This window comes from Protopterus annectens, chromosome 8.part0 (genome assembly GCF_019279795.1).
Source record: "Protopterus annectens isolate FY-2018-M chromosome 8.part0, PAN1.0, whole genome shotgun sequence".
In the NCBI taxonomy this organism is placed as follows: domain Eukaryota; kingdom Metazoa; phylum Chordata; order Ceratodontiformes; family Protopteridae; genus Protopterus; species Protopterus annectens.
The window spans coordinates 596,386,153-596,405,966 of record NC_056741.1 but is presented as its reverse complement, the minus strand read 5'-3'; the positions used below and the strand labels follow the sequence as shown (position 1 = coordinate 596,405,966).

The 19,814-nt window shown below is 42.9% G+C and overlaps 1 protein-coding gene across 1 annotated transcript in view; it reads left to right on the top strand.

Moving 5' to 3' along the window:
- The window catches only part of HUWE1 (HECT, UBA and WWE domain containing E3 ubiquitin protein ligase 1), a gene marked incomplete in the record, with an annotated part of 5,008,559 nt that overhangs the window by 991,364 nt on the left and 3,997,381 nt on the right, over window positions 1-19,814 (top strand). The window contains 1 exon segment of the mRNA XM_044079288.1: window positions 1,758-1,857. Coding sequence (XP_043935223.1) covers window positions 1,758-1,857 — 100 coding nt within the window.

Genomic DNA, 19,814 nt, shown 5'->3' with positions numbered 1-19,814 from the left:
TCCAAAACACCTTTTTATATTGCAAGAAGTGGCTGTTCCAAGAATGGCTCAAGGGACACATTTGATTAACCTTTCTACCTTAGCCAGTATTGTACTTAGTTGTTTCCACATTTGTTTCCCTGTCATAAGAAGTGGAAAACTGAGTATTGTCTTGTCCTTTCCATACTAGACCTCTCTGTGGCAATGGCAAGTGTTTTGCTGATGCAGCATTTGGTGTCTTTAGTAAAACAAGTCCACATGCTGCCAATTGTCTCTAATAGTGCTTAGGAAGGGAAAAAAAAAACTTTAAACAAATTCCATTTATGTGCTTTGTCTTCCAGTCCATTGGGATGGGTTTTAATTTGATAGTCCCTTAGCCTTTTCCTGCTGCCTTGCCCTGGATCTTTGCCATTTGCTGCTTTAAACTCGCCCGCATCCTGTTTATTTTGTAGCTGTTCAGCGTCATCAGTAGTAACAGCTTTGAGTCACCTCATGTAAGCATTTGACATTCCTATGAAGTTACTCTGGTTGATTGTACTGCCTTCAAACTGTTGGTAATCTCACTGAAATACTGTTGGTAATCTCACTGAAATACTGTACTTGTCCCTGTACTTGTGTAGGCTCTTGAGGAGGAATCTGTGCCTAGCTTAGATTGCCCTCAGCGATCCTGGTATTCATGACCTTTTGCTCAGTAAGTCAGAGTAGTCAAAACTAGAACAAGAGGTCTCAACCTACATTGGGAAGTAAAATTATTTGGAGGTGTAGGTTCATCACCTATCACCTCCCTTCTCTTGAATAGGCTTCCCTTGTAGGTCAAGAAGTGTGATTCCCTGTCCTTTAAACTTGACTTGGGCAACTGGGCGAGCACTCTTAAATATACTCTGGGGATTATAGGCCTTGCCCTACTTGAAAGGGGTGGTTGTTGGTGTGGCGCACATAGCCTCTAGTCAGTCTTGTACATCCTGAGAATCTCTGGACTTTGTTTGGTGATGAATGCTGAGCACCCCAGAGTTTGGCTGTCAGCAGTGTGTTCTGCATTAAAATGTTTTCCTTTGCTATAGAACCCACTTTTGTAATGAGTTAGTGGGCATCACTTTTCTGTTTGTAGTCTCATCAGAATTAAAAATTTGTCATCCTCCCTACCATGCACTATAACACTGTGTGCAGTCTTCCAGGAAAATTTCCAACCTCAAGCCGTACAGTGCATATAGCTGTGGTAATTTTGTATTGTTGGGCAAGTGATTTTATATTCCAGTGTGGAGTTGACGCTTTCTTGTGTTTTAAAGATGCATGCTTAGTGAATGTATCTGTACTTGACAGAAGGCTGGGTGTGTTGCCAAAAATGGGTGCGCGACATCACTGAGTGCACTAGGTACAGAAGATGAAGTGTTAAATGGTAAAAGTAATCATGGTTGAATGTAGTTGTGTGTTTTAACTACTGAGTGAGAGGTCTGCCTCACCATTAACTGTTGGGATGAGTATATTTCATGCTGCATCGGAAGAATACTTAAGAACTAAAGTTTCTTTATTGCAGCTAATTTAGGTAGGACTATTAAGATTTATTGACATGTTTGTAGCTCTGCATCCTATCACTTGTGTTCCATTTATTTTTGCTTGCTTTGCTGGTTTGGCCATTTGTTTTCCCAGAAATTGACTTTTAACAGCAGTGGTTTAAAAGTTTAAAAATAAAAGCTGTAGGTATGCTGTCAGGTTTCTGAAATGCTGCAGCAGCTGCTACTCAAGATTATTTGAGTTGATTGAGATTTGTTTTCTTACAGATGCTGCTCTTTACACACATACGTCTTGCCCATGGATTTTCTAATCATAAAAAGCGGCTTCAAGCTGTTCAGGCTCGGCTACATGCAATATCAATATTGGGTAAGAGACTTCACAGCACATAACTGCAGTGTTCAGTGTACTAGAGTATAAATGAATATTAGCCATCTTGTTGACAAACTGAGAGCCCTGTCCTGTCCATTGTGTGCGCTGCCTTTTTTCTCCAGTTCAAGGAGGACTGTTATACTGGGATCAGGGGTGGCACGATTGGAGGGAGAGATTTTATTTCAAGTGCCCCTGTTAACGTCTGAAACTACCAAGTTAGGGATATGCAGGGATAGCTTTTGGCATGGATGAATTTAATGTTTGCTGATTTATGACCTGCATTTAGCAGGATAGTGCAAAAACTCCACTCTAATTCGACCATTCAGGCACCCCTTGTACTTTCAATCTGGCTGTTATGTAGCTTTCTAGTTTAGTCTGAGGTGTCTGGCAGAAGTCCAGACAGACATTGTGCATGTTTTCTGTTTTGATAAGGAGGAGGCCATTAAAATTTAACCTATTTTAGTGAAAGATGAGATTTTTTTTGGTCTGGTCTAAATTGACTAGTCAGGGCTAGGGTCATACCTGCGATCTAGTAGCCCAGGCAGGTATGACCCTAGCCCTGAGTAGCATTCAGCCATCGCCCAGAATGATACCGCAGTACAAGGACAAAATGATTGATTTCAACAATTGGCTAAGCTTCTGGTGTCATTCAAAGGGGATCCAGTATCTGTCTGCTTGGGATGACATGGTCAACGGACCACGATGCTTTGCCACAGATGGCCTGCACCTGTCGCCCCTAGGATTCCGGATACTGGCTAAGGCTCATGCTGCCTCTATAGTGCCTTTTTTAGGCAGGGTTCAAGTAACAAATTCACCACCATAATAGGAACAGGCAAGCAAAAACTGAGGGTAATGCTTCTCAATGCTAGAAGTCTAAATTTCAAAATGCACTCACTCGAGGCACTCCTTTAAAATGGAGAACATCGATATCTGTGCATTGACTGAGACCTGGTTCAAGGCTCCAGAGAGCACCCCTGCACTACCAGGCTATAACTCATACCACACTTTTCGGCCATCTAACCTAGACCGAAACACCAAAGGTTGGGGGTGTGTCCATATTCATTAAGGATATCCACATCTTTATGCTAGTTGCTCAGCATAATGCATCCGAGGTTATCCAAGTGCAACTAACTCTTGGCAAAACTGCAATCCAAATTGTAGCTTGCTACAGATCCCCCACCATGCCCCAGGATTCCCACTCGCTTCTTGATTTACTCGAATATATTAGGGTTCAACCAAACACCCTAATAATGGGCAACTTCAACTACCCCTCCATTAACTGCGAAAACTACTCATGTACTAACTCCTTAGCGCAACGCTTTCTGGAATTCATAAACTCCAATGCCCTAGATCAACTTATCCACACCCCCACCAGGGGCAACAATATCCTAGACCTAGTCATTACCAACATGAATGACCAGTGTTCCACACCTGAAGTCAACTCCTCGTTGGTCCGATCTGACCATAAGCTAATCACCCTTGATATCCACATCCCACCCCCACCCCCTATTAAGGAAACCACAGTAAGAAATTTCTCCAAAGCCAACTTCATGCTTCTCAAGACAGAAGTAGTGAACTTCATGACACCCATGCAGATGGGCAATACAGTTACAACTGCTGAATCCTACACAATAAGCACCTACATGAGAGCATGGATCGTGCTATCCCAAACAAAACCAAGACGCTAACCTCCAAAAAAAATGAAGCCAATCTGGTAGTCCCCTGCCATAAACTGTACAACAGAAGGAAGAAACTGTTGCAAAGAAGAGTAAAATCCCATGAGTGTAGGAGCTCTTTGGTCAACCTCAGTAAGAAGATGAGATCCCTTATAAGATCCTCCAAAGCTAGCTACGAAAATAAAATTGCCACTAATTCCAAGGACAACCACAAAGCATTCTATAGCTATGTCAAGAATCTCAATGGCAACACCCAGATCTGCTCTGAGTTACAGCACAAAGGCATAAAAATTACAGAACCAACTGATATTGCCAAAATCCTGGCAGATTCAGTGCTTACTTTACCCCCTCTCACCCACTAAACGGCCCATATCTATACAGGAAGAATGCAGAGTCCCTGTAATCACAACCACGCAGGTGAAAGCTGCACACTCTAAAGCCAGAAACACAGCATCCATGGGGGCCGAACAACATCCCAGGCTGCGTTTTACACAAACTTCAGAATGAACTGGTTCCCCACTTTAGCACCATGTTCAATAGCCTTGCATCAGGCTTTGTGCCCACTGAATGGCGCACAGCAACAGTTATCCCACTCCACAAAGGGGGAGCCACCACTGATCCTGGGTACTATAGACCTATTAGCCTGACGAGTGTGGTCTGCAAAGCCATGGAACGTATCATCATGGAACTCATAAACAAAGACCTTGGTAACCTCCAAACTCTGGATCCCACCCAGTTCGGGTATGTGAAAGGCAGATCATGCCTCCTGAACCTGATCGACTTCTTTGAGGCAGTCACCAAAGTCGTAGATGAGGGTAAAGTGGTTCACACAGCCTATCTTGACTTCGCCAAAGCTTTCGACACCATCCCCCATTCTGGAATTATAGCTAAACTCAAACTAGGCATAAATCCCTACGTCACAATATGGGTTGCCAGTTGGCTCACTGACAGAACCCACACTGTAAAAGTTGCAGACTCCAAATCTGACCTCAAACCAGTGACAAGTGGAGTACCACAGGGTTCCGTCCTGGGACTGCTGTTTGAAATCTACTTCTCTGAAGTACAGGCTAACACAGAAGGCCTCTGGCCAGCGAAGTTCGCAGATGACTGCAGACTAGGAGCCATAGTGAAGTCCCCAAATGATGTGAACATCCTACAGAAGGGCCTCTCTGACAGATGCCTGGTGTCAGAGCCAAGGCCTCAAGCTCAGTGCCAAAAAGTGCAGTGTCATCCCCTTTGGTAAAAACTCTGTACCCATGAACTACCACATAGGCAGCAATCTACTTAACACCGAATGCGTGATAAGATACCTTGGGATCCAGGTGGACAATAGTCTCTCCTTTGATAGTCACATCGCCACAGTAGTCAGGAAGTCCTACGTGGCACCATCATAAAAGGGTTCTCATCCAGGAAAAGAGGTCATCGTTACCCTCTACTAATCACTCATTAGACCCATTATAGAGTACAACGCCCCTTTTGGAATGTACCTCACAAGACATCTGCAGCAGCTGGAAAGGCCACAGAAGTACCTCACAGAGAGGATTACTGGACTCAAACAAATGCCCTACACTGACCGCCTCAAACTCCAGCTTTACTCCGTAGCATATCGCCTACTCAGAGGTGATCTCTGCCTAACATATAAAGCTGTGTCAAACCCAGAGCTGTTGGACATGCTACACCTAAAGAAATCCCAATCCCTCCGAGCTACACGCTCTAGGGACCTAAACCTTGTCACCACAATATACGGGACATGCTGGAGGGATAGATTCCTATCCCAGAGACTTCCCATACTCTAACAGGCTACCCATCTATGTCAAGCAAAGTTCTTCATTAGCACTCGAGAAAAATCTTGAGTGGATGGGAAATAGGAAATACACCCTGGGGATCACTTCTGTGTCTCTGCTCGTCAGTGGCACAGGAAAATAACTTTCTTGGGTGGCGTAAGCCAGGGAACCTTGTTGGCTAGGCTTGTGTAGGCCCTTGGGCCGATAGCCTAGTACCTACCTATGAGTAGTTTGAGGTAGTAATGCTTTTGATGTAAATCATGTATCACTGCTGTAGTAGCCCTAGCTATATGGATTGTATCTACACATGTATTTAACTGGTCAGCTTCCAAAGCTTGAAGGCCACCTTCTGCTTGTCCAAGCTGCTGTTAAGCTTGAGCTGAGCTGTAGAAAGAGTAGGTCATGTTTCACTGTTGCAGTCATCACATTTGGGTTATCCCTGCCAGGGTAGCCCTCGGCCAGCCCGAATGCCAGAGGCTTAGTATTTCTGAGTTGGTTGCTATCGATTCAGGGCGGACGTCAGGTCATCAGTAGTATAAAGTAAGGCAGCCAACACCATTGCATCAGTCTTTCTTGCTGTGGAGCATGAAGCAGAAGCAGTTCGCACAAGTGCTGATCGGCTGCTACCAGAGTTTTATCTACCAAAATGAAGTCTTCTAAAGCTAAGTACCCTGTTGGGGATCCTTTTAACTTGCAATAACCGATGTCAGAGAAAGTCAACAATTGTCACGCCTGTGTAAAGCAAGTACCACTCCAAGACTTTCATTCCTACTGTCACTTGCTTAGGCCTAGACCACAGCGTCCCCTGCTGTTACTTCTGTGCTTTGTTTAACACCAGAACTATCAGTCGTCGGGCCCTTATTGTAGCTAGATGTTTTCGCTTAGTCATCTAGCTCTGATATTGCTTTGGTAAGCTACCCGACAGCAGATCTTCTGAAAAAATGTAAAGGTAAAGACCGAGACAGACCACATGGGTCCAAACCCACCGACGATGCTCCTGTTAAGCTTAGTTCTCCGGTCCTCAGTGAGGTGCTTCTGCAGCCCATGATGCCCATTTATGTGGATTCGCAGGGTGCTACGGAGACCCTTTAGGAGTCCGGAATGCGCAAAACCTTACTTCGACTAAGGATCCTGTGGTCGTCTGTATCTTGGATGGATCTGGAGCTGCTGAGCAGGCATTGGCTTCCAAGGAAGTCCTTAGCACTACCGATTTTAGACACAAACCAACATCTTTCTCTACTACTGTTCTTTCGAAAACAACAGTTTCTTAGGCCCAGGGTACGAACCACACCCAAGAAATGGATCCAGTCTCAGGCACCTGCTTCCTTGACTCAGTGTAAAATGCTTAAGGCAGAAGACCTTATGCTGATTGGAGGAAGCCAAGCTACCCTTTCCAAAAAGAAGAGATCTGTCCCCTGTAGTATTGTATGAACAGGAGTCCGATGACTCTGCAGCTGAATATGAATACTTTCTAACCAGTCTCTGCTTATGAAGATTCTGATGCAGAAGATTCCATTCCTTCAGCCTCTCCCCCAGAGGTTTTTTCCTTCAGGGGAAACCCTTCATACCTTGAGGGATCATTTCCAGTGGGAAAGTCAGGATTACTCTGTCTGAAGAGACTGTGGGAATCTTCCACACCACAGACCCTTGGCCATCCCTCCAGTCCTGGATGTTGTGGAGGATGTTTTCCTGGAATCCAGCCTGACTCCTGACATCCTCCCTCCTGCACCCAGAAAACCAGGCAGGTACTACAGAGTGCGAACTAATAGTAAGAACACTCAACACATCAGTAACTCCAGTTTAATGTTAAAAAGTTAAAAGGTAAGCGCTTTTGCGACCACACACTGTTGCTTCATCAGGCAAACAGAGTAGCAATGCATTGCAGTGTATATAGGTGTGCTCACACCTTTGCACAATTAATTTGGTAATTAACAGCATGTCATCTAATTCTAGTACATCTTTGAAATGTATACTATAGTTTATAGAATCTAAGGAAAACAATGCAGCATGTCTACATAATTAAAATACAAGTAAAATTAATGAAGTCTCTTGGCTTTTAGGAAAGGTTTAATAGAAAAGGCACCATCCAGACCTGGGTATCTGCATTTAGTAACAGTATCAATTTTTGCTCTGCTGCCTCAGTTGTATTCTCTATGGCTCCCCCTCTAGGGTTCACATTTAGTGCTTGAATGACAGTAAACTTAAAAATTGTGAGAGGAATCCTTATTTTCACATAATTTGCAAGTGCACTGGTATCCTTTTTATTTTTTATGTCCCTGATATGTTCTAAAATTCTGTCTTTAAAAGGCCTGTTTGTTTTACCTACATAAAAACATGACATTTGGTGCAGAAGACAAAATAGAGTAGATGCATGTTTCTGCAGTCAGCATAATAGTTCAAACTAATTGTGAAGTGTTTAAATGAATGTGTGTATGTTGCATTCGAGTAGATATGCTGACAAGCAGAACAGTGTCTACATGAGACTTCCTGCTCTTGCTGATTCATGGATTCTATTCACCAATGTAAATGTGGGTGTCAGTTATAATATTATGAAGTTCTGGAATAACTCCTAAAATATTCCAGTTCTTTTTCTTAGAATGTTGCAATAATCATTAATGTCACTTGAGTATTGCAGCACTATTCTGAAGTTATTGTTATGGATGTTTTCAGATTTATTCTGGGATTCAGTCGATGTTGCTTTTCTAAAGTATGGTTGACATTAATCATTTGTGTCCAAGTCTCATGTATAGTATTGTCAATGTCTTTTTCACAATAACCCCTCCATGAATTCTTGCTTGGTAATGTTAAGTGCCACTTGTGCATCTGAATCATCATTGTGTAATCTTTAAGACACTCTAAATTTGGCCTTTCATCTTGTTTCAAGGAATATGCCTGGGGTGATTACTGCTCTTATGAAGGGCATTCTTCCTTGTAGCTTTTTTGTAAATGCTACTTGCGTACCTGATTCAAGTCAGATTTTCGAAGAGTCACATCTAAGCATTCTATTTGATCTCCAGAGTATTGGTAGCTGAATTTAACAGATTTGGTAGTACTATGCATGTACTCAGTCGTGTTAATTCTGAAATATTTCCTTTCCACAACAAAAAAAAAATCCACAAAATGAACATACCATGCAATATTCCCATAAAACTCGGTCTGACAAAAAAGTAGATGGCTCCCATTGCACCACAGCTGAATTGGCGTAACTGTTAGCACAGGCTGTACCCGTAGCTATGCCAATTTTCTATAGAAAAAATTATTTTTCAAACATAAAGGCATTGTTACATAGAATAATCTCAAGTAAAGTATAGATTAATTTCACATCAGTGCTAAAAGTGCTATTTGAAGTAAGAAAACTTCTAATCATGTCAATCCCCCATTCATTAGGGATAGAAGTAAATAAGGATTCTACATCTGAAGTCACAAGTATATAATCACTCTCTAGAGTAGAAAGCCTATCATGTAATCTTTCTAAAAAAAGTCTCTATCTTTTAGAATGAACCTACAGAAAAAGGCAGCAAGCAGGAAACAGCCACGGGGAGTATGCCAAGATCACTATAAGGCACAAAACCACTGAAAGCAACACAAATCCAAGTCCAAAGACGAACTGCACGAAGAAAATTTATTTAACGTCTCACATCAACCACGTTTTCGTTGCCCATGCAACTTCCTCAGAATACAAATCAATCAGACATACCCTGGTGTTATATATACAACAATTAATGAATTATTATATTAGTTAATTGCCAATTAGTTAAAGCAATAAATAAAAATTCTATCTTTTAGAATGGTATAACAACCATCAAGTAGTGTATGTAAAGTATGCTCAACGTATATAGATAGAGGCTCAGTGCACCATCCCCCACCCAACACTGGGTCTCAATGGTGGAGGGAACGCATTCTTATGTATTTTTGTTAGACCATAGATGGTAGGAATCCTAGGATTATTAGTATTAAAGTAGTTAAATAAGTTTTCATTAAGGCCTGTCATTAGCAAATCAAATACAAGAAATTAAACTCTCAATAATTCCAGATACAGTGGGTTTAGAGATGCATTGATACGTATTAATGTCATAAGTGCTCTCATTTGACATGCAGCTCTTTATCAAGTATCACGATTCCACTTCCTTTGTCTGCAGGCTTGATGTCAATAGAGTTTAAGTTCTTTAATTAATGTAAGACATTAAACTTTTCACTACTCATGTTAAAGTTAACCGTAGTACCAGTTTCAAATGGTCTGAATTCAATATCGCAAACTGAAATAAACGTCTGTATAACTGGATGAATCATTGGGATAAAAGTACTTTGTTTTTTGAACTTTGTAGCATAGTTATTAGCATTTGTATTACCATTGAGCATGGTTTTTAATGTCAAGTTGCGACCCAGTAATCTTAAATCCTTAACTTCAGCATTATCTGCACGAGTAGCAGGTATAAACAATAAACCTTTATTTAATAAATGGATTTGATTAGCAGTAAATTCAAGTGAAGATAAATTAAAAATCAAACCTGATTTCAAATCCGTCCTGTCTTCACTGCCTGTGGATTGCGTTCTTCGCTTGCATTTCTCTGGTCTGCCCTTTCGTACCAGGTTTCTGGATCTATTGCAAATAGGAAGTGGTTTTTGAGTAAAAAAAATCTCTTGTTTGTTTCTGTAATAAAAAAGAATAGTTTGTGTCCATGTCGTTTCTCTTACCTTGGCCTGTTGGTGAGTTGTCATCAGTGGATATATTCGTAATAGTACCAGAGCTCTGCGGGCAATTAGAAGTAGATGCCACAACTTTCTCAGCAAAAGATGAGGCAGGCTGGCTTGCAGGCTGTTCTACTTCCGTAGTACTCTTCTTGTGTGTAAGCCCACCTCTTTCAACAGAACTAGTTACTAATTGGTTATTGCGAATTTCAGTATTCATTGTCAGTCCTTGGCATATATTAGCTGTAGTTTCCTTCGGCCAAGAGAATACATTGTGATTACTAAAATCATTAAAATCTCTTTGCAGTTTTTTATTTTTGTAAACTGCAATTTCTTATAAGTTAAATTATTAGCTTGAAGCTGATTTAATTTTTCAGTCGTGGTATCAGTTGAAAAAGAAGTTACTATATCATTCTCAATAGAGACTTTCTTTAAATCATTTTCAAAAGGCGAAAAAGTCAACAAGCAGTTTCATATATTGCATACTGAACTGTAAATTTAGCTGTTGCCATTTACAAAGAAGTTCTGGGTATTGATTGCCGTAGCTAGGCATGTTTAAAATACGTAAGCATCTAGGAGTAATCCTATGTTGTAAAGAAGCTTGTAAATGCAAACGTTTGTATTTATAAAGTTCTTCTTCTAGTTCTCTATTTATGAAGAAATTCTATTTGAGGACGAGCATACTCTGTTACTGCTTGTAGTTGTGATGCAGTTCATGTCCAGTAAAGGGTTGTCAAGTACATGCAGCACACGAGAAAGACATTCATATCCTGAAGTCATGGATGATCAGTTAAAAGTAGCTTCCATCCCTCAGTAAATTAATAGGATCAGTGAGTTCTTCTATCCGTATGAAAACACAGAATTGAGAACAAATGCGGTTCGAGGATAAAGTTGTGTAATAAGAGTATGAACTAGTAGTAAGAACACTCAACACATCAAATACTCCAGTAGCTCTGGTGCAATGGGAACAATCTACTTTTTTGTCAGACTGAGTTTTATGGGAATACTGCATGGTATGTTAGTTTTGTGGATGATATTTTTTTGTTGTGGAAAGGAGATATTTCAGAATTAACACGACTGATTACATGCATAGTACTACCAATTTTCTTAAATTCAGCAACCAATACTAGAGATCAAATAGAATTCTTAGATGTGACTCTTCGAAAATCTGACTTAAATCAGGTAGGCAGTAGCATTTACACAAAAGCTACAAGGAAGAATGCCCTTCATAAGTGCAGTATGCACCCCAGGCATATTCCTCGAAACATGTTGAAAGGCCAGATTTATAGAGTCTTAAGATTACACAATGATTCAAATGCACAAGAGGCACTTAACAATACTAAGCAAGAATTCACGGAGAGAGGTTATTGTAAAATACATTGACAATACTATACATGAGGCTTGGACACACAAATGATAAATGTCAACCATACTTTAGAAAAGCAACATCTACTGAATCTCAGAATAAATCTGAGAACATCCCTAACAATAACTTCAGAATAGTGTTGCAATACTCGTGACATTAATGATGATTGCAACATTCTAAAAAAGAACTGGAATATTTTAGGAGTTATTCCAGAACGTCATAATATAACTGACACACCCACATTTACATTTAGGAATAACAAATCCTTGAGACATCTGAGCAACAATCCTAAGGTGAATAGAATCCTTGAATCAGCAAGAGCAGGAACTTTTTCATGTAGACACTTCTGCTTGTCGGCATATCTACTCGAACGCAACATACACACATCCATTTAAACACTTCATTAGTTTGAACTATTATGCTGGTTGTAGAACCATGCATCTAGTCTATTTTGCTTTCTGCACCAAATGTCATCTTTTTTATGTAGGTAAAACAAACGGGCCTTTTAAAGACAGAATTTTAGAACATATCAGGGATGTTAAAAATATAAAGGATACCAGTGCACTTGCAAATCATGTGAAACATAAAGATTCCTCACACAGTTTTAAGTTTCTTGTCATTTAAGCACTAAATGTGAACCCTAGAGGGGGAGATATAGAGAATATAACTGAGGCAGTAGAGCAAAAATGGATACTGTTACTAAATGCAGATACCCGGGTCTGAATGGTGCCTTTTGTATTAAACCTTTCCTAAAAGCCAGACTTAAACATTAATTTTACTTGTATTTTAATTAAGTAGACACACGCTGTATTTTCCTTAGATTCTATAAACTATAGTATACATTTCAAAGATGTACTAGAATTAATTAGATGACATTATGCTGTTAATTACTAAGTAATTGTGCAAAGGTGTGAGCACACCTATATATACTGAAATACATTGCTACTGTTTGTCTGATGAAGCAAACAGTGTGTGGTCGTGAAAGCACTTACCTTTTAACTTTTTAACATTAAATTAGAGTTATTGATGTGTTGAGTATTAATATTTTAGGTACCGAGTCCCTGACTCACAGATGTCTCTTTAAAAATCCTACTGCTGATCCTGAGAATTTCTCAAGGGCCTAAAGGAATTAAAGCAACTTCTGCTAAGAATCCCACCCCCTCAGATAGGAATTCCCACGCACTAGACAGATGGGGTAAAAAAGTAGATACCTCAGCTACTCTTGCTATCAGAGCACTCTGATATCTGTTCCATATGCCAAAATTTCAGCGACATACCCTGGAACTCCTAAAACAAAATTTTCTTTTCCTGCTTGTGCAGAAGCGAAAGTGTAATAAGAATTAATGCATTCTACAAGTCAAGTAGCTAAACACACCTTGCATTGTGGTTTTGACGCCCTAGAAGCTTCTTGCAAGGTGGCAGTCACTGGATCTGTCCTAAGAAGGCATGCATGGCTTAAGGAGCAGCCCTTGCCAGACCATGTTACATCTGAATTGTTGAATGCCCTCTTGCACAACGACAGCTTATTTGGCACTAAGGCAGAAGAGGTATTAAAAAAGGAAGAAAAAGCAAAATCTCTGCAAACAGTTTCCTTACAGGTCCAGCCACCCAGGTTCAGCAGGTTTTGTCCCACCAAGCACTGGTCCTTTCCTGCTCCCACCAGGCCAGCTGAGCCCAGACCCCGCCGACAGCAGCCACAGGGAATGCAGAGATCTATGCAGTGGACTACCTCCACTTCAAAACCAGGGAGTTCTAAGCCCCCCCCCCTTATGGAAAGAACTCTCCTTCCCCACCCCTTCTGCTCTCCACCTACCCCTAGGAGGAAAACTCTTTTACGCAAGCACCAGGGCCACCATTACCAACGACCGTTCGGCTCTCAACATAGTTTCCCAGGGATACATATTTTTTTCCACACCCTTCCAATTTCAAGTGTTCCCAGATCTACCTCCATACCAGTGGGCAGAGGCACAAAAGCAAGTCCTTTCCCTTCTCTCTGAGGGCAGTAGAGCATGTTCTTGCAGAACAGAAAGGCCAAGGTTTCTACTCCAGACTTTCTGGTACCCAGAGAAGAGGGTACCTTACGCCCCATCCTCTATCTACTCTAAACACTTTCCTGGTGATCCCAAAATTTAAAATGCTCACCCAACAGTTGCTACCCATGCTCTCCAAGGATGCTTGGCTAGCCGCCTTAGACCTAAAAGAGGCATACCTCCACATTCCTGTCAGGGAATCATGCAGGAAATATCTCCGTTTCAGGGCTGGATTTTGGCACTTTCAGTTTTCTGCCCTTCCCCTTGGCTTATCTACTGTTCCCAGAGTTTTCACAAAATGTCTGACTCCGGCCATTGCGTTTTGCAGACAAAGTGATATCTAGATGTACCCATACTTAGACTGCCTTATTCAAGCATTACAGCTAGGAAAAGCTGCTCAAGCACCTGGCCTTTATAAAGTCCCTACTAACCTCCCTAGGGTACACAACGAAAATAAATCCAAACAGGTACCCACCCAAAGGATTACATTCCTGGGAGCAAGCCTGGACACGGCTTCCCAGATAGTATTCCTTACACCAGAAAAACAAACCTTCCTGACAGCCTACTTCTCTCAGCTAGCCTCCAGACCCCCCCCATCTGCAAGGAAAATCTTGCAAGCTTTAGGGTTCGTGGCATCTTGCATTCTACTCGCTTCATATGCAAGACTGCATATGAGAACTTCAGTTGTACTGAAAGCCTTTTGTGTCAGCACTTTCAAGACCTGGAGACTTACACCTACAATATCTTGCCCCATCACTATCCCCTGCCACCCAGACCCTCACCATAGACTCAGAGTATGCCTGGGGTGCACACCTTGACGGCAGGTGCATACAGGGCCAGTGGAGCCCACAGCAAATACATCTACACATCAACCAAAAAGAGATGATAGCTGTCCAGCACGCCTCAATAGCTTTCAAGCCCCTTCTCTCCCCAGGGGCTCTCGTGATAAAAACAGACAAACACCACTGTGATATGGTATATCAACAAGCAGGGAGGGGCTCACTCCTACCCTCTTTGCAGGCTGGCCATGACCCTTTGGGCACACAGCCTTTGCCATGCAACTCCACCTGTTAGCACAATTCTTATTAGGTGCTCTCAACTCTCTGGCAGACAACTTTAGCAGAAATGTTCGGGGCCCACACGAGTGGCAACTTCACAGAAAAACCTTCACCCTCAACTCAGAAATGGAGCACCCCAAAGGTAGACCTTTTTGCCTCCCACACCAACCATCAGCTTGGCAAGATGTTCTTCATGTTTCACTTTTGCAGTCATCACACTAGGGATATCTGCTTGCACGTACACCTCAGCCCGAATACCAGAGTCTTGGGATTTCTGCGTCTGTTGCTGTTGCCTCTTCCATGTCATGTCGTCAAAGGTATAAAACAAGTAGCAGATGCCATAATATCAGCTTTTCTTGCCATGCGGGAGCCCAAAGCAGCAGCAGTTTGCAAGTGCCGGTTAGCCGCTACCTGAAATTTTCATTTTTCAAGTTTTAAACCTGAAGTCTTCTAAAGCTAAGTACCCCGTCAGGGATTCTTTTTTCTTGCTCTAACCGATGTCAGAAAAAGTTAACAATCGTCTTGCCTGTGGAAAGCAAATACCTCAGATTTTCATTCTTACTACGTCACCTGTTTAGGCCCAGACCACGACATCCCTCACTGTCAGTTTTGTGCCTTGTTTAACACCCAAACTATTTGTCGGGCTATCTTTGTTGTTAAGTTCTTTTGCTCTCGTTCTCTGTGTTTCTAAATGGCTTCGGTAAGCCATCAGACTACCAATCTTCCGAAAAAACATAAGGATAATGATTGCATAGGTCCAAAACCGCCGACACCGCTTCAGTTAAACCAGTCACCAGTCGGTTGGTACTCAGTGAGGTGTCTTTGCAGGCCCTGATACCCGCTTCTACAGATTCACAGGCCTCTGCTGAGACCCATTCGGAGCCCAGTATGCCACGAGATGATGCTTTGATTATGGAACCTGCAGATGTCCTTCAAGGATGCATCTACAGTCATAACATATGGGTTGTCCTGCCTCGGGCAGCCCTTCGGTCGGCCGGATTCCAAAGTCTGGGTCTGGCCTCGGCTGATGTCTGACTTTCCCCGATGTCAGAGCGTCTGGGGTATAAAAGCATCAGCCGACGCCATTTTCCTCAGTCTTTCTTGCCGCGCGGTGCCCGAAGCAGAAGCTGTTGGCAAGTGCCGGTCGGTCAGATCCAGTGAATTCAGCTACCGAAGACTTCGAAAAAGCTAAGTACCCCATTGGGGACTCTTTCTTGCCTCAGCCGATGTCGGACAAAGTAAATAATTGTTTAACTTGTGGGAAACAAATACCTCATAAGGATTTCCATTCCTACTGCCTTCCTTGCTTAGGCCCAGACCACGACGTATCGGCCTGTTCAGCCTGTGCTTCCTTCAACCGACGAACTCTTAGACGTCTGTCGGAGTTTGCAGAGGAATTCTTTGGGGCCAGTTTTGCATATAAAATGCCGTCGGAGACTCCGACATCGCATTTGGTGAACAAACTAGATATAAAGAAAACCAACGACCCACAAGTTGCTTCAGCACTATTCGAAAGTCGGTCCAAAGAAATCGGTCAACGTGAATGCAATGAACAGTGAAAAATGAATAATTCACTTGAGTTGAATGTTAACAGTTTTAATCGCATTTGGTGAAAAAACGGAAGGACTAGGACCGACACTCACAGCCCGCGGTTTCTGCTGAAACCACGGTAAGGCCTACCACGAGTGTCTGTTTCGGCCGAAACAGAGTCCTCTGAGATTCCTTCTTCCGAACCCATTCAACCGACCACTGCGGCCCGGGAGGCCCCGCCTGAGTTGGCTACCGAGCTACCTACCGAAACCAGTGTCCAGGAAATGTCCCGACACCATACCTTTGGACATTTCTACTCCTGCACGTGGGGCAGCTAGGCCCCCTGCTTCCATGTCCATTAAGGCCTTCTCTAGGGCTAAAGCTGCTAAACTTTCTAAAGCTTTGCCTCCCAAGACTACCTCCCAGAGGCCTTCCTCTAGTTCTCAGATCCTCAGCCTTGCAGAGAGGACGTTATTTCTTTAATTAGAGGCTCACAACCTCACCCGGACAGGGCCTCTCACCCTCCACCAGACAAAAGGCCCAGGACTGACCCCTCTGACCCACACTCTTCAGATGAGTCTACGGATGGATCTGAGTTGTCAAACCACCAGGAGGAGGCTTTTTTGCCGTATGAGGATTCTGATGCTGAAGAATCTATCCCTTCGGCCTCCCCTCCTGAAGAGTTTTCCTTTGAGACTCTACACTCCATGAGAGAGTATTTTCAATGGCAAGGTCGGGAATTCTCTGATTCTAGAAAAAGATTAAGGACCTTTTTACATTTGCCTCAACATATAGGCCCTTAGCTATACCTCCTGTTTTGAATGTAATTGATTATGTGTACAATGATGTCAGTACAGCCCCTGATACTCTCCCTCCGGCCCCTGCCAAACCTGATAGATACTACAGGGTCCCAGATTCTTATTTCCATCTGTAGAAAGCCCATTCTGCAGACCCAGAAACTATCTCAGGGCCCTAAAGGGGTTGCGGCCGCCACTGCCAAAAATCCTCTACCCTCTGAAAGAGAGTCTGGAGCTTTAGAGCGATGGGGAAAGAAGGTATATACTTCTGCAACTTTCCGTCAGGGCATTAAGTTGTCAATTTCATATGATACAGTACCAAGAGTATTTGTTAGATGAACTGAATAAAACTTTATTCTCCTGAACCCCTTGACCGTAAATCCCTTCAGGATTTGGTACACAACTCACACCAGGTTAGTAATAATTTCTTAAAATGTGGCTATGATGCTTTGGAGGCTTCATTTAGGTCAGCTATGACTGGGGCAGTTATTCGTAGGCATGCCTGGCTGAAGGAACAATCTTTGCCAGACCATGTTAAAGCTAAACTCCTGGATGCTCCAATGGAGAAACAAAATTTATTTGGCTCCTCTGCTCAGGAGGTCTTAAAGTTTGAAGAAAAGGCAAAATCTGTGCAAACAGTTAAGGATTTCCTGCAAGTACAACCACCGAGATTCAGCAGAAACTGGCCTACTAAGAATTGGTCCTTTCCATACTCTGACAGAGCCCAGAGAGGCAGGAACAGACGCCCCAGAGGCAGAGGCCAATCGAAGGGCTCCGACAGAGGCAGTCAGTGGCAGCCTGCCAACCAGAGGAGTAGTGCAACAGCAGCAACAACAACTACTACACCATGACAGGCTCAATGACTTAACTCTGATTCCGCCTACCAGGGCTCAACTGGAAGCACCCTTGGGCGGAAAGCTTGCTTTATTCTCAAAAAACTGGCATTATATTACAAGGGACACATGGACACTGCAAATAGACAAAAGGATACAGGTTCCACTTCCATACTTTGCCAAAAAGAAACGGAATGCCAAACCTACCACCAAATCAGAGGGCAGAGGCTTTAAAGCAGACAAACAACTTGCTTCAAATGAAAGCTATAGAAAAGGTACCACTTTAAGAACAAGGCCAAGGATTTTACTCCAGACTATTCCTTGTACCAAGAAAAGAAAATCAGTGGAGGCCTATTCTCGACCTGTCCGCACTGAATGCTTACCTCATTGTGCCAAAATTCAAGATGCTGACCCTACAGCAACTTCTTCCCATGTTGGGCAAGGAGTCTTGGCTGGTGACTCTAGATTTCAAGGAGGCATACCTGCACATCCCTCTTCGACCAAGTTGCAGAAGACACCTTGGATTTCTTGCAGGATCAGAGCATTATCAATTCTCAGCATTGCCCTTTGGCTTATCTACTGCGCCCAGAGTATTCATGAAATGCCTGGCATCAGTAATTGCACACTGCAGACTTCAGGGGATTCAAATCTACCCATATCTGGACGACTGCCTTATACAAGTGGACAAGGGAAACTTGATAAAGGACTTGGCCTATGCCATCCACCTGCTACAGGCCTTGGGATACACAGTCAACATCCAAAAGTCAAGACTTGTTCCACTCCAAAGGATAACCTTTTTGGGTGCAGATCTGGACACAACCACCCAAATGGCCTTTCTCAAGAAAAAGAAAAAACAACTTCCGGATTACTTCATGATTCTGTCAAGACAAACTCAGCTTACTGCAAGGAAAATCCTGCAGGCCCTGGGTTACATGGCATCCTGCATAATTCTGATACCACAGGCCAGGCTGCATATGAGAAAATTACAATGGTACCTAAGGAGTGTATGGTCTCAACAGTCACAGTTTAGAAACTTTGATACCAATCATTCCTTGCCTTCAAAAGGAATTCCTGTGGTGGGCTTAGGCCTGCCAGTCCAACAGAGGGTTGCCTTTCAACAAACCAAAAACAAAACAAACCATCACCACGGACGCTTCAGACCGAGGATGGGGAGCACACATGGAGGGCAAATGTATCCAAGGCCTATGGTCTCAAGGACAGCTACGCATGCACATAAACCAAAAGGAAATGCTGGCAGTGATGCATGCAATCGAGGTTTTCAAACCCTTCCTCCATCAAGGCCACCTGTTAATAAGGACAGACAACACCACGGTCATGTGGTACATAAACAAGCAGGGAGGCACACACTCCTACCCTCTATGCCGGCTGGCTATGAATCTATGGGAACTATGCCTGAAACTCAATATCCACCTACAATCCCAGTTCGTGCCAGGAAAAGAGAATACACTGGCAGACAGCTTAAGCAGAACTACCATGGATGCACACGAATGGATGCTGCACCCAGACATCTTCCAACTCGTAGCAAAGGCATGGGGAATGCTGGAGATAGATCTGTTCGCCTCCCCCCTCAACCATCAACTGAAGACATTCTGCTCAAGGACATACCACCCTCAAGCTTGGAGGGTGGACTCTCTCAGCTGGAAAGCTCTAAAAGTATATGCCTTCCCACCTCTCCCATTAATGTACAAGGTTCTACTGAATATCAGGGAGGAACAGCCAAGAGTGATTCTGATAGCTCCAGACTGGCCAAGGCAACACTGGTATCCACTATTGAGGATTATGTCACAGGCAAAACCATGGCCTCTTCCCCCTATGGCCTCTTCTGACGCAGAACAATTTCAAGATCATGCATCCCAACTTGAAAACACTGCAGCTAACTGCCTGGAAAATTCCTTAAATCCCAATCAAAATGTTTTATCACAGAGAGTGAAGGACATTATCATGGAAGCTCGCTGGCCTTCCACAAGGAAGACATACTCAGCTAAATGGAAAAGATTTCTCATTTGGAACACATCAAAAGGCTCAGATGTGACAGTGGCAAGCATTACACATATTTTGGAATACTTAGCAGAATTGTTCCACAATGGCCTGTCCTATTCTTCCATTAAGATTCGTGCCTCGGCAATTTCAGCAGAATACAATGTGGATCCACCTATCTTCTCACACCCTC